A 16,592-nucleotide genomic window follows, 5' to 3' on the forward strand; every position below is an offset into this window, starting at 1 on the left:
AAAGTTGTATCTCAGCCGGGTTCAGAAGAGCGTGAAATTACGTTACCAAGACAGTACTTACACTGGTTGATGATGTTAATGGCGCTATAACCATATGCTTTGGGGATCGCTATTAAAAGTCGTCATCATCTAATGCGCAATGTGCCTTTGCTGTGGGAGCAAGCGCAGCAAGAAAATATATGTACGTCAGCTGTTTGTAGGAGAGTGACACGTACTGTACATACAACGCTTTAAAGTGTAGGCCTGTGCAAACTGAGAGGTCTTCCAGGGGAGCATAAATATATTACTACTGAACACAGTTAAAAGTGAAGGATATGGTTTTTGTTCGTCCTCGGATGGTAATCTTATCATATTTGAAAGTAATTATCATCTCGGTATCTATTTAGCTCCCCGTTAACAAAATGAAATGGTCAAGGCATCATAACAAAATAACCAGAATCACTCATGTCTTGTTTCTAACACCAATATCCTGTGTCTACTTTACAACAGATGTTCAAATTTGATAGCTATTGGTCAAACTAGGAAACATTCCATGGTTTTATTTTTTTTATTAAATTATTAATTCCAACATATCGGTATAATTTAACCCTGACAAAGTTGTCCAAGAGATACCATTGTTTTGATGTATACAAGAGCTGAACAGTTTATTTAAAGGCGAGAAAAGACCAACAGCCATCTTTAGCTTATATAACAGGGTCATTTGTTATGAAAAACCCCTTCCCCCCTCCCCCACCCTTCCCGAACAGAAGAATCTTGTTCTGTTTGGGAGATACCCTAGTTTAAAAGTCCTGTCTGGGGGCTGTCACATTTTTTAATCAGTGATGTCATAGAAGAGCCATAAGGAACCTAGAACATTCTAATTTTTATTTGTTTTTCTTTTCATATTTCAAGGTGAAATGCTATGATAGAATGCTATTAAAAGGGTTGACATTGAAACCAATGTCATCATGTTTTAATATCATCATCTTTAAGGTCATGTTTAGAGCATCCACATATTTGATTCTGCATTTTCAACACCCATCTCCATTACAGACAGCGTTGCACCGATTATCGGTATCGATAAAACTAATGTCATTTGCAGATAGTTCGCAACCCATATTGCTTCTTCAAAACGGACATGTTTTGTCCGAGATAAGTTTACAATATTTTGTCCTACAAACCGAATCCCCCTTTCTGTGGCATTTCAATGCAATCTAAATAACAATTCCGTGCTATAATTACGTGCTATAATTACCTACTACAACAGGAATCCACGACATTGGACATACTTCATGTACTAGTAGACTGTAACTGCAAATTCCAGTGACAAATTTGCAAACATCAAATATTCATGGGTTCGAACAGGACACCGCAGCCCCTTCACTGCCCTGCCCAATCCCCCTTCCCCTGGTCCACTCAACATGGTGTAACTGACAAATTTCTGTGTTTGGAAAACATGCAAAGTGCAAATCGGGCTCGGGTGAAAATAGTTTTCCCGTTTGGTAAAGGAATATATATCATCCACGAGGCACAAATCGCATATAAGACACTACAACTATTAAAACTGGTCTGGTCACCTCACAGACTTGTAAATAGTATTTACATCAGTAGTGCCTGCCCTGTGGTTTATTTTGAACAAGTTCCATGACTATGCGATACTAAAATTCCCAGGGCACTGCAATTCATTAATAGTTTGACTGTTTGAAGTTTGGAATCAAAATGATAACAAATATTGAAACACACTGATTGCATGTGATTAGTGCTTAATTATTTATCGATTGCCTGGGCAATAAAATACAATTTAAAAAAATTATGTTTAACAAATATTTTCACTGATTTTATGATTTTTATTGGGTGGGCAGTACCTTAGTTTGGTATTTTTAAACTGCAATCTTTCATTTGATTAAATCCTTCTTAATTAAGGCTTGGTTCGCTCAAAAGTGGCAAGAGAAATGGCGGCAAACTACAAAACAGGCTGTTGAATGCCTTTACTTCAAATCAAACATGACAGTAGTTTATCAAATTTGTTTGGATGATTATCCGATCATACAAACTGTTTTTCAGAGATAAAAGAATTTCTGTGATGCGTGTTTTTATAAGCAATATCCTATTTATTTACAAGAATTTTCTCCTGTGCTCAATCAAATCTCTCAAGGCTGCCCTGACCTGTGGACATGATGTGATTTTGCTATCTGGGAACAATTATGAGATGTCTGCAAAAAAAAAAAAAAAAAAAAAACCTTGAGAAAAGTATATTCACATTTTCAAAGTTGCTGAAAATGACCAGAAATTAAAATTCAGTCCTAGTTGAAGCCTTCTCATTTTCCTAGGCATGTAGGGAATTAAAGGCTAACTTCATAGATCATATAGCAACATTTTTTGTCTCTGACTCATTTTTAAAACATCTTTACCATCTGCTTTGCAGGTTGATGATCAAAGCAAATGCTGACCGTGACCATAATTGTTTGGTGACCATAATTGTTTTCTCTCTAGCATAAAATAGGGATGATATTGAGTCCATTCAAATTGTTCCAGTCAGTGAACCAACAAATATGCAAACTGACAATATAACGCTGATACACGTTATAATAACAGTGGTCAACTAAGACACATTCTGTCAAGCTGTGGGTATGGGGGAATATTTGAGTTTCAATCAAATTTTATCGGAAACTTTCTAAAAAGAAGATAACAGGAAGTAGACAAACAACTCCTACATTACAAGACTAATACACATTCTACTTCTCTTAGAAGCGCTTCAGGGAGTTGCAGAGACAACAAGGGTATCTTTCATGGCACCAACTCTACCATGATTTGCTTTCAAAATAATTTGGTATATTTTGGATGGTCTTTAATTTGAACATCATATGACATTACGGTTTGCAAAACCATGAGTAATGAAATTTTAACAATTCCAGAAAATATGCATAACTCTTGGTCAAGGAATCTAAAAGGCAGCCTAGGGTCCTTTGATTGCTATCTTAATGTGAGAATGTATTTAGTCGGTCTGGTACAAGAATTGATTTAAAGGATGTTATTATGTTATCCCTGTTACTCTGTGTCTTTTTGATCACAAAAAAAGCAAACAAGAAATTAATCGATCAATCGCTTTGCTTCGATGACTCATTGAAAATGGCAAACAGGAATCCTGCAGTTTTGACAAGCTGTCACTGTATATCCATAGTAACTAGATAACATGATTTTTTCCACACCACAGTTCATGTAACTATCCTTCAGAAAGCAGCGATTAATAGCTACCCACAGTTCTTTATACAAACCGCAAGGTTGTTGCCTAAAACTATATATAATATACAGCCTACACCATCCATAAGGATTTATCTATAACATCATCATCATCCCTGATTACCCAACCCTCCCACTGATAAGATATTTTTAGGGCAGCAAAGCATTACTATGCATAATGTAAACATAACATTTGGTACTTTGTTTTAATATTCAATTAAGAGTCGATCAGATCCTTCCTCCATTATCTGGACTAAAACAACACCATAATCTTGAAAACTATCAAGCTCTCAACTTTCACAGCAGGAGTTGTTTTTGTTTGTTGTTTTTGTTTCTAACATTAGTACCAGTTAAAGCTACGCTTGAATATAATGGCAAATAGAACAACCACAAACATGGTGTGAATTATGCATACATGTCAACAAAAGCAATGGTACTGCTTGGCCTACCTCCATTCTCCCACTTTTCTTTGTTTGTTCGATTAGATCGGTCCATTCAAAGCAACATCAAATTTTGTAATGATATAAATCAGTGTACATATATATATGCATTAGCCAGTGTGTATCGGTTGCAGGTACAAATGAAACCATACACGCAAGCTATACACATCACTTAGTTTACCATGCAGTATTTACTAATGCTGAATGGTGACATTGAAGAACACCAGCAAGGGTTGAAATATAATGTGTGTTTCTATGTGATATGATTGATTCCTTTGAGTCCTATCAAACAGCAAATGGGTGTTTTTTGCAAGGACCAAAATTAACATCAACACAATTTCCCTTTCATACTTCTCTCCTTGGTCAATATAAAGTAAAAAATAAAAACTGGCCTTTGGAAAAGTGTTTGCCTCCTTTAGTCTTTTCCTCAGGTTTACCTCAAAACACTGTCAGATTTAAGAATATCAATATTTAATTATTATGTTAGATATACCAACATGACCATCCATACCACCTCCCTTTCTGCCCACAGTATGACCAAGAGCTTAATAACTTCCTTTATTTATTACTTACAGATTTCTCAATACCTGAACAAAACCTACCACCAAGATCGTTAACAAAAGTACTTAAATTGGAAACCCATTACCCAATTAAATTCAATGTTTGGGTATGATACACAAAGTTGGAGATATGAAAGCGCCATCCTAACACAATGGTATGGTACTTTAGCATACATACTGAACCCTCCAACCCCCCACTCGATGTATTATTATTACTGTTATCGAATGAGCACACAAGAAGACTGGATTTGAAGGAGATGTAAGCTGGTACCATTAATCTATGTACGTGTACATGTTACTACTCACCATTCCTAAGATTCCATACATTTCTGGCAAATGTCAATGTATCGCTTTATGGTTTAATGTCTGCCAGGATACACCACAATGACAGAGACATCCCACACATGTGGTTAAATCCATATGTTAAAGTTTTTACCTTCACCGGCCAATGAATTATTCTCATGGATACCATAGTACATCATAACCAATTGCTTGTTAGAAGCTTTCGTTTCTTTACAGTTAGCAGATTTTGGATTTTGGAGATATTACATAATATAAAACTAACGGTAGTGCCTTTCTTTGTTTGGCTTACCATACACAAACACAATTGAATGTATGGCTTCAAAGCAGTCCAAAAATGCTTTCAAGAAGTATTTTCTGGAGACTGAAGATGATTGCTTTGTAGGCGAAAAGTGTATCCCCCATAGCGTCTTTGTACAGCAGGGATACACATTTTTTGATGTAAATATAAGTTATACATTTGGAAACATCAAAATGGATGATGAATCATTAGGGCACTTCAGATAGAAATGTCTTTGGTTTTCTTTATAACTTGGGGTCAATCATTTATCCACAGAGGAAAAGAATATTTCTACAAAAAAAAAAGTTACATTTTCATAAAATTCTAAGTACAAAGGAATTTTGAGAGCTATTAAAGCAAACATTCCAAATTTTATCAGGTTTTAGAGATAAATCAAGGAGATTATATACAAGCCTAGACAAAGCTTTTGTAAAGGAACATCTTCTGCCAAGATGACATCACAGACCTCCCACTGTGATCCAACTTCCTGGAGTACAGTAGGTAGTTGAAGATAGAGCAAGTCAAAATAGGTTATTTCAATCAGACATATATCTCGAGTAAGGAAGCAATGTACTGAGGTAGGGGTTTCAACTAGCAGTGTGAAGGATTTTTCCCTTCAAATATAATTTTCACATTTTATGTCAACAGAAGATCCCTTTAAATTAACATTTTAATTTTATGGGAAGTAAGCTCAGGGAGAATCATAAGCAACCAGTAATAAAAAACAATGCAACAAGCAATTTCAAACCAACAGCTGTCCAAGAACAAAGTTGGGAGGTTTTGTGAGAGTAACAAAATACAAGATAAATCATCAACTATTGAACTATAACATCACAGAGAATTGTGTACACTTGTCTCATTAATAATATTCAGCAGTTTCCAAACTCGTCAGAAACTGGCAAGCAACTGCAAAAGTTGCTTTTATACCACAAGCTGAAAAGTGTTAAAACTAAGCTCATGAGATGAGGACTTTTACTCAGCAAACTGTTTTAATCCCCCCAAAATATGTTAACTTGGTTTAATTATATTCTAAAACTACAGCAATGAAGTGCTCCTACTACACTTTTCTCAACCACAAAGATTGTCCCTTTTTAACCAGAACAAGGGAAATGGGAAAATCCTTATCCCAGCCAGATACCAGTCCAAAGTTAAAACCACAAAAAATGTGGTCTGACAAACTTCAGAGCATATTTTGCACATAATTTCTGCTTTCAACATTATGACAGTCCTACTGCTTATCTCCTTACAGTATCTTCACCACACTGCAATAGTCTAAGTTATGCAGTTAGGTATCAGGGACAAAAGAAAACTCAGACAGTGAGAGGGAGGTCAAGAGGTCACACAAAAATTTTGCTGGTGGGTGGGTCTTTTTGCGAAATCCTAAAGGAAATGGAATATACAAAGCCTGGAATGAGGAGAATAAGACCTTAGAACTTTATAATCTTGTGGTTTTGACAGTACCCCTGAGATTCAGGTTGATCCCTAGGGCTGTTTTGATAACTGGTCCTGTCTAGCTCCCAGAATGTGAAGAGATAAAAGAGAAGTCCTTGTGGGAAACAGAAGAGAATACTAGCATTCAGAAATATTCAGGGTATTATTAAATGGGGATTATAAAAACAGAAGTAGCTCTCATGGAAAGGGAGCACCCAAATAACTCTCCACAATCAAAACTGCTCTGAAAAAATGAAAAAGAAATAAAAGGGGGGAAAAAAATGAAAAAAGAACAACAGTTGAAAACCATCAATGAATGAATAACATTACTACCTACCCAACCCCCTTTTTCCCCCCAATCTTTTAGAAAACAAAATCGTAGAGGTGGTGGATTTATATAATCAAACTAGGTTTGATAAAAATTGAGCAATAAATATTGAGGACGGATACATCGAGATAAGTACGAGTATATATATATATGTAAAATTCCCCTTGGCATGAGTGTAGTATGAATACGAATACAACACACAGAGTACGAGCAGCACCTTGAGAGAATTCAATGTTGCATTACTACTACCTATGGACTCTATTTTATAAGCAGCTATGCTGGAATATGAGTACAAGTATGGACTCATGTCAATATATGGACTCATGTCAATGTCATAACTATGAAGTCCAAGTTCATTATGAGTACCATAATAGGTAGCTATGCTGAAATATGAGTACAAGTATGGACTCAATACAAGCCGGCTACAAATTTATCATCAGTTTCAGAGTCATCGGTGGCATAGGTCTGCTTCATGTCAAGATGCATCAGAATATCTACAAAACAGAATCATTTTGTAAGAAACCTGCTGATCAATAATTGCAGCTGGTTGTGTTTTTATAACAAGTCACCTCCCACTATCACAATCACACCCACACAAACATACATCATTACACAAGCATAAAATATTGTTAGGTTGGGTGTACCGGTCTTGAATGAGAGAGAGAGTTATATTTTATCCCTATAAAAAGCTGTTGCCTGCAGAGAAAATTAACCCACACTTATGCCTACCACACATTTAAATTGCAGATATAAACCATATAAGCCTAGCCTAATTTGCATTTATATAAGAATCAATGTTGAAATTGTTATTATCTTTACAGTTAATCTTATACCACACATGTAGGAAATGTTTGTTGTGAATGCTAAGAATCTGAACCACCTAGTTATAGGTACTAAACATATTACACAGGCTGTTTTTAAATGATAAATAATAAACAATTTTGATAATTATATGTTTGATTCCGGTTTAGTCTAGTCCCAAATACTGGCAGTGAAGAAAAGCAACCTACACAGAGGTAAGCAAAAATATACTAAAAGGCAAATGGAATAACGGAGTTGGACTGGGAGGGAGGGGACACAGATAGAATGATGGGTGGGAGGAGGGGGAGTGAGATGGGGAGGGGAGGGAAGGGATGGGGAGGGGAGGGAAAGGGGGATGAAGACCTCTTGAGGAAAAGCATAGAAACAAGAGGTAGACTGACACAAAGTTGTCCACATTTTCAATAAACAGACCCACATGTAAGAAAGTGTTCTAGCCTTTATTTCTTAAGACTAATCCTAATATTTCAAAAACCTCCACCTCAAAATACTGAGTTACAAACTTAATATAATTAAATCAACTTGTTGCAACCTTATCTAAATTGTCATGCACATTGCAATGTTCCAAAAGGGAAAACCAAAGTGGTCAGACATGGCAAACATGCTTAAACTCAATCACTGCTCTACTGAGCAGGGGGAGGGGGAAGGGGGGAGGGGAAGGGGGAGGGGGAGGGGAAGGGGGAGGGAAGGGGAGGGGATGGACTGAGGCATGAATTGCTACCGTCTCAGTAATCCAAGAGCACACTGCTGGTACCTTGAAAATGAGGTGCATTTGTGGCACCTCAGATAAAACTAGTCCTGTTCCGGACCATTTTTACCCAAGCCAGTTAACCAGTAGGCCAATCGGTATACACTGACGATGACATGTTGCTATGCAACGATCATCACAAAAATGCAATGGTCCAAGAAATTTGGTGATGCCAAAAATGTTAGAAAGAAATCAAATACACCCTCACTCACATTCAAACTTGGTCAAACAACTACTTCACTGCCAGGCTTGAAGATTGTGAGTACTGAGATGCTACACTTGACGGAAAAGAATTGTTGACAAAGTTTGGGTACATTTAGGATGCTAAAACGTGGAGGACATACAAGATAAGAGCATCCTCAAAAAGCTGTAAGCATGTTTCAGATGTAAACAACAAACACATCTGTCACCTTCCCCCCCCCACCCTACCACCCCCTGGGTTACCTTTTTGCCCATACCCTATTAACACCCTCATGTAAACACCTTCCCCTCCCCCCACCCCCCCCCCCCCCCCCCTCCGAGTTACCTTAAGGCCCATACCCTATTAACACCCTCATGTAAACACCTTCCCCTCCTCCCACCCCCCCTCCGAGTTACCTTAAGGCCCATACCCTATTAACACCCTCATGTAAACATGCATGGCAAATCATTCCAATGTAACATGTGCATACTAACATTTCTCTTATAGATGCACAAATGATACTGTTTGTGTCATGATGTCACTAAATACAAATGACAAACATCACCTTTCCACCATCACTTTACGAAACCAGTAGCTAAATCGACACAAACTCAGAAGAAACTCAACACATAATTCACACACTTAACAATCAAGGCAACTCCGATCCACATTCCAAGAATTAACAGACCAAAAAATTATCCAGAAAATACTTCCACCTCAATAAATTTGACCTCCTGGCCACCCATGCCATTTAAGTTTTCACTAAAGGCAACCTCAGTGAGACTCCTGTGACCTACTTCCTGGCCTACTTCCAAGGCTCACTGGCAGGCTCCACTATGTTTGACCTTTGACATCTCAGTAGGATTAAAACATTGGCAGGTATATTGTTACAAGAGACAGCTACAGGCAAATCAATCTGCAAAAACCTACATATTTGTCTTAACTGAGATCAAACACAAGACATGCATAAAAGCAAACATACCTAGGGTCTCTCAACTAATCTATTCAAATTATTTGGAATATCACAAAAGAGACTAGCGGTCAAGGGTCACGCCCCATCTGTGCAAAAGAAAACCTTTTGATCTCCCTCCACTCTCTCACAAAAGTAAACATTAGATGAGCAGCGGGGCTATCTATACCTGAGATGACTGCTGACAGTGGAGGCTGTGAAGAAGGCCTTGGAGGGGAACTCCTCCGTTTATGTTGGTTGTTGTAACTACAGTGCGAGGAAACGGATCTCCAAGAGGCCACTTTACGATACATATCCTGTCTCGCCATCCTTTGAAAACACAGAAAATTGACAAAAGTCGTCGTCTTCGTCGTAGAGAGGAAACCCACATCAGCCGGCTAGATCCAATGGAGATCCGCATCATCATCAAACCAGGCTGCATGGTTTGACTCTCTGATTCATTCCGTTATCATCCTGCTAATGACTAGTATCTCGACCCGGTTGTGGCACGGACAAAGTTGACAGTCGCTGCCGATGCATGCCAAAAATAAATTTTGCACCTGACGGAATTTATCGTTCTTTCTGTCCTATATGAAGATATGTAAAGAGGCACCGTCCCCTTGAGGTTGAAAAGTGATGCCTGCAGAGAGGAGTGATTACTGTAGTACCCAAAAAACAACACCCCCTGAAGCTACGTATCACACACGGCCTGCGGACAAATCACACAAGTAACTACTGGCAACGACAACCACGACGATTACCCCAGCTTTGACGTTTCTCAATTTAGAAACAAACATGCATTGTAAACGTGACAAGTAAAACGAGTATAGGATTAGATCACAGTAAATCGCTTACCTAAAGTGACGCATGCTAAGACAGGAATACACTCGTATCCAGACTGAACGTAACTCATCTTGAAGCTGTCACAAGCCAATAATACACATCCCAAAGTTGTTATCTCCCGGACGGAACGGTAAAAAAAAAAAATGATCGCAACCTCCTCGACGGAGCTGATATATATACTCTCCTTCACTGTACGGGTGAAAGGTACGCCATGCGGGCCTGAATCCCAGGCTGTCCGGCTCTCGGCTGTATCTAAATAAACATTTAAGCAGCGAATAAACCTCATAAAGATTTCTAATTTCGATATGTTATGATTATGATTCCCTTGGCCGGAAACCAGAGAGGCATGCAAGCTATGCGAGTGCTCCCCATCATCTGATGACAAAAATACCAAACTATTTTGGTGGTGTATATGTTTATGTGTGTGTGTGTGATAACAATAAGAGCCATCCAATTAAAAGTCATGGGACGAAACCGACAGCCGACGAGGATGCTCCATCCATCTCAACGTTGTGCAGCTTGCACCGTTCAAAGAGCAAGGGTTCACACCCAAAATAGCATCATCACAGTGACATTAAACCAGAAGTCCTCCTCTTACTAATGAATAATCTCGTCATCCTGTCTTGAATGGGACGATCATCTGCCCTGTTAAACTATTTCCTAGAACAGGCTTGACATTTTCATGAGTATCACTTCGACAAGATTAGCAAATGCCATTGAGGAGCTTTGGCTAGTAATAACAAACCAACTTCGTTTCTTGTAGAATGCATCCCATCTCTGAGCTACCGTATGTTCGATTCCTCTGTCATGATTACAATGCTCAGCTGACACATATGCAATGTAAACTGTATGAACATAGACGATGATTAAATTTACTCTATTAGTGCACTGCAGATCTTCTCCAATGGGACCCAAAAACCCAAAGAAAATTTAGCCTCAGAATCTCTTCATTCCAAGAATTATTTTGGTTCAACCATGGCTTTGTCAAGTCAAATCCTTGATAGCTTCACATTTTCTTCAATCCTATTTGTCACGAAATAGAAACAGAGGTCTAACGTTTGAGTTGATTTGGTTAAAGATTCAAGTGATATGTTGCCTACTGAACTGTGATGTACACGGAATCAAGATGTTGTCAATGATTACGGTTTTTGCAAGGACAAAGTTTATGGTTTAGGTCGATCTGTTATCTTGCAGATAGTGCAGATAGATTGAGTAACTATACATACCTTGATCACTCATGATGAGAAATACTACTTAAAACTGATTCATGCCAAAGCAATAAGGACTTATATGTGATGCAAATATGCTGCTTTTCTTTTTAATATGAACTACTTTATTCCATTCAAACTGGTCTGTTCTTCTAAAGTAATCTCTGAAATTTAACATTGATTTAAAGGATGTTCAGTGATGCAAATTTAACTTCCGAAACTTTACTACTTAACAGGATACATTGGCCAAGGTTAAAATGGAATTTGCTAATCCTTTCAGAACTTGTACCACTCTTTTATATCATGCTAGGTGGTAAGGATATAAAGTGATAAAAATTTTTAATACAAATACACCATGATACTTTAATACCTTTGTGTGTACCTTAGCATTATCATTGAGTACCTTAGCATTATCAGCATACATACTTTTACATTATCATCATGTATTTTTGAACTATCATTGTGTTCTCTAATATTATTATGTTAATTTGTGGCCCTGTTGGCCTTCCATACTTCTGATGTCCAAACAGTTACCAGAGAGCTGCTCTATACAAGTGAAGCAAGAATGCAACATTTTTGTGGATTTTCCCGACATCGGGAAATTCATTTGTGGTTTTCAAAGCAAGCAGTTCAAGCAAGCTTCTTTCCACATTGAGCACCAATCCTGAGTGGGGGAAGTGGGGAGGGGAGGGGCCTGGTGAGTCATTGTTCAGTTTTCATGGAAGCTCCTGGGTTCCCGGACCTACAAGTGTGTGGACGTCTACTGCAAGTTTCCATGGTAAATTGCTTCATTGACTTTAAATAATCCACCGGAAGGATACACTGACAGACCAATCACATATTCCAATAGACCCTCCAGTAAACTGTTCTCACAATATTGGCGGGTAAAATATGGCCTTGTGGAACCTTGGTGTTCAGTTAAAAATAATCATAATGATAATACTAATTATACAGTGGATTTATATAGTGCCAAATCAGAAACAAGAAAATAGTTGCTCGAGGTGCTTAACATACAAGTCAACTGCAATCAAATGAATTAAGAAATGAAGTCTTTAGGTAGATCTTACAGTTAAATGTACTAAGTTTGGTAAAAAACAGATGTGGGCAATTAATCAAGTTCTGCTTTCCAGAGCAGTGTAACATGAATTTCAGGATAAAATACAAGAAAATGCTTTCAACAAGCTGGCCAGCTTCATTTATAACATGGTGGAAAATATATTGGTACCTTCTACTTAATCAGGAGGTGGAAGGGGGTGGGGGGGGGGGGGAGGAGGGGACCAGGCAGATTGCTTTAACATCACTGTACAAGGTTCCACAAATGGCAGCATCATAGTGCAGCTTATTATCGGACTGATATATGTCAGCTAAGAGTATTATATTTTGGCCTAGAACACCAAAGAGATTCATACACATTTTGTTTTGTTTTTCAGCAGGGTTATCAACTCTGTAATCACCATTCACTGATATAACACTTTTTGCACTTTCATCAATGGGTGATGAACTTTGGTGAACTTCTCCTTGATCCAATAACTTATTATTTGAGATATATTTTTTGGCCTAGTTAAAATTCAACCAAATTACAGAGCTGCCTTCCTTCAAGTTTACCTGTCCAGCATTTGTGGAAAATAAGGCAACACTGGGATGATCTCATTCACTTTCAAACTGTTTCGCTTTCTCTGTTTAAACCACACTGATTAACATTTTAATCTTTACGACATACAAATATCTTGACAAGATATTTGAAGATGATAATTAAAAGTACCCACGTAATATGATCCAATCATTACTTATTCGGTATATTTTTAGTTCACGGTTATTACCGGATACCAAGTTCCTTCACTAATCATATAATCACAAACAACTGTATCTAAGCCGTACTTCTACTACATGCAACACTACAACCAACGAGTCCATTTTTTTCCCTGTTCAATTGTGTTGCTGATGCTTTTACATTGCTCAGAGTCTACCATCACTTTTCTTATCATTTTCTCCGACAGGAAGATTGGATTTATTCCCAACCAGCTCTTTCCATTACTACTATCTGCATTCTCATGAATAATGCTGGCAAGCTGTCCCACAAGTGAGCTCTATAACGAGCTGATAGCCGACATTGAATTATCACGACTGCCTGTTATAGCTTTCTGTTCGGTTACAGTCCCAGTAGGATTTTTACTTACTGTAGATCGCACGATGCGGTCATGTGACAGTACCGTGGAACTGTTTCATCGGTGCATAAAGTTAACTGCTTTTACCAAACACAGAAACCAGAAATAGTTACTGTGCATGGTTGTTAATTAAAACTACACAATAAAACAACGGTTGTTGTGTTTTACTCCCAACCATCAAACAATAACACCATCGTAAAAAAATGTTTTTTTTTTTTAAATACTTTGTATGCCAAATACATTCTACAGTTGCCTGAAATGTTGTCAAATGTAAGAATTAAAGAATATTTCATGAATAGGAAAGGTAGACCCGAAAAAGTTCTGCGGGCTTCTCGTGTTCACTTTGAAAAATCCTTGATATCACATATCCAAGGCTTGACAACATGAATGGCACAGATGGCTTTCACTCTCGTTACCCTTGACATCAGGAAATACCGCTGTGTCACTCCAAAGATGACCCTACTAATGGCAAAAAAATTCCTGCCATCAGGAAAGATGTTTCCCAGTCTAAAAAGACACCACATGTTACGAAACAAAACTGAGCAAGCCACATCATATCATAGGTATGTGTCTTGAAAGGGTATTTTACTAAGTAATATCACAGGATCGAAATCAAAGCCAGTGGTGAGATCAGGCTTTATCTTACTTGCTCCTTACTGTGCTGGCTAAATGCCATGGAATTTACAGCAGCAGTCAGCCAACTTTGTCAACAAGGTAATGAAAAGCACATGAAGGTTAAACTTAAGTACAATATAAAGTTATTCTTTCTTGCCCCCATAATTTTGGGGAGACAGCTGTATCCACAAAACAGGAAGACAAGTGTCTTTGCAACTATGATTCTGATGATTTTTTTTTTTTTTTTTGTGGATTAAGGTATTATATTTTCTGGCAATATCATTCCTTCATTGCGTTTGCTAGCCTAACATCAGATGTGTAGCCAATTTCTATATTCTAGTACACAATACCAGTAGCATATAAACATGGTAGTAGGTGAACAGCCATGATAGGAAGAGCTTAATCAACGCTGACTGAAACCTCTACACTGATGAAAATAGAAATAAAAGATTAATTATGTTTAATAGAAGTCACAAAACAGCCGACAATTAATTACCAACGGTCACTTCCTTCCTCACTGAGGGACATTGGTCAATTATTTTAACCAAGCTAACATACAGTTTATAGGTCCACGTGGAATCATCCATAGAGAAATCCATTAGATCCAGTACTGTCTGCAATATATTTGAATTGCTTCTACCTATGTAACCCCTAGCAACTATGTAATCCCTTGTAACTTTAAAGACTTAGCATCATGTTACAAATAATGCTACAGTTTGCTTTGCACTATATATACAAACTGATGGTACTATACCTAACAGAAAACAATAGGATTCTTCTACTCAGTAATGTGGGATCCACATAGCAAATATGAACTACATCAAAGTTTATTTTTGAGTTAAACATTGTGTTTTAGGTTCTGAGATTTTGACCCCAAATGACCTTTGATCACTGCAGAAAACAATATGGTTTCTTGTACTCAATAAGGTGAATCCACATTACCGAATACCAAGTTCACAGAAAATGTACTTTTGTCAGTTATTGAGAGCTTACAAGCCAAGATGCCACATACATACACACACACACATCCCATCACCTCACAAAGATTTCTGTGCCTTCAGCAAGGAATCCATGACACAGTTTACTTCCTGTTTCCACAAGTGGATGGAATTTTGGGCTGTTTATCATTACAAGATACTTGAGGCTAACCACACTAGGCCAGAAGGGGTTTGCTCATAAATATTTGAGGTCACTCTTGTCAAGCAACCTGTTAAACATATATGTGTGAGAACCTTCTGAGAGATGAAACCTGAGGTTTCAGTCTCCTCATAATGTCTCTGTCCCACCATGCATCAAATAACCTACAGGGAGAACAACTTGTGGCATGTTAACTGTGAAAAGAATTTCAAAAGATTAAGAAATATTTTTTTATTTGGGATCTAAACCAAAGAGTACTGGAAAGCAGACAGCCAAGTTATTTAGCATATATATATACAATGGCACCCCAGGATGAATAAATCTAGAAGTGACTGGTGCAAATTGCAATCTTGATGAGGTGATGTAGTTGTTCCAAACATGGGACAAGTAATGTATGTTCTACATACTCCATAAATGAGCCACTACTCAAAGGAATTGACTACTTTAGAGACTTGTTTCTCACTTACGCAGAGAGCTTGCCAAAACTAAAAAGATCCAATTCCAATTATGTGCAAATGGCACCTGATTAAGCAGGGCAAAACTTGCATGGTGGCATGCAGTATAGGGTATGTTTCTACTGACAACAACAATATGGTGTGACATAGGCTGACTTTACAACAGGCCAAAATTCTGCGACAACTTTGAATGTATCATCATCATGTTCACGACTTTGTCATGGTTTGCTCGCTCCTGTCTAAGTTAAAGGGAAGCAGATTTGCTGAGCCAGTTTGTTTTTACAATTTCAAGGAAAGCAGTTCACAATTAGATGTCAACCTTGAAGCCTATCTAAAATTGTTAACATGTGTGGCCGGTCTGTTTCCAAATGCCTATAACTTGCAATGGGTATTGTACGAATCAACAGATACCTCCACATCACAAATACGAACTAATCAAAATGCTGTATCTATGGTCTAGGCACTTCATAAGCTTGAATAGCCAACTTTTCATTTCGTCCCGAAACTGGAGTTCTCCATTTCTGAGGGTATGAATTTCAGCATATATGGTTTAATGGAAAGTTCTTTCGGGCTTGTATTTTACATATCTATCACACCCACTAATGGTAACAAGATTGAAAGTTGCTGGTTTTGAAACTCAAATGTTAAAATACTGAGTCGTTTCAAATTTCGGTACTCTCAAGAGTATGAAAGTTAATAAACATGTATGGTGCATCGTGGAGGTATGTAGGCAGTTGTTGCTATACAAATATAAAACATATGCTTGTAAATTTGGCCAGGATAAAATTACTGGATGGAAATGAAATGGAAAGGGGAAATGAAAGAGATTTGCTCATCAGGAGTAGGGGAGTTGATTTCCTCAATTATCACCAAATATCAGATAAAAACTAGACCAAAACAACCATATTACCCCA

General features: G+C 37.7%; 1 protein-coding gene across 1 annotated transcript in view; it reads right to left on the reverse strand.

The window, feature by feature from the left end:
* The window catches only part of LOC139963713 (serine/threonine-protein phosphatase 4 regulatory subunit 1-like), a 60,590-nt gene extending 50,141 nt beyond the window's left edge, over positions 1–10,449 (reverse strand). Inside the window, exon 1 of the mRNA XM_071964798.1 lies at positions 10,111–10,449. Coding sequence (XP_071820899.1) covers positions 10,111–10,384 — 274 coding nt within the window. The 5' untranslated portion in view covers positions 10,385–10,449. The remainder of the gene's footprint in view (positions 1–10,110) is intronic.
* Between the last annotated feature and the right edge of the window lie 6,143 nt (positions 10,450–16,592).

The sequence above is a fragment of the Apostichopus japonicus genome, chromosome 3 (genome assembly GCF_037975245.1).
Source record: "Apostichopus japonicus isolate 1M-3 chromosome 3, ASM3797524v1, whole genome shotgun sequence".
NCBI classification, from domain to species: domain Eukaryota; kingdom Metazoa; phylum Echinodermata; class Holothuroidea; order Aspidochirotida; family Stichopodidae; genus Apostichopus; species Apostichopus japonicus.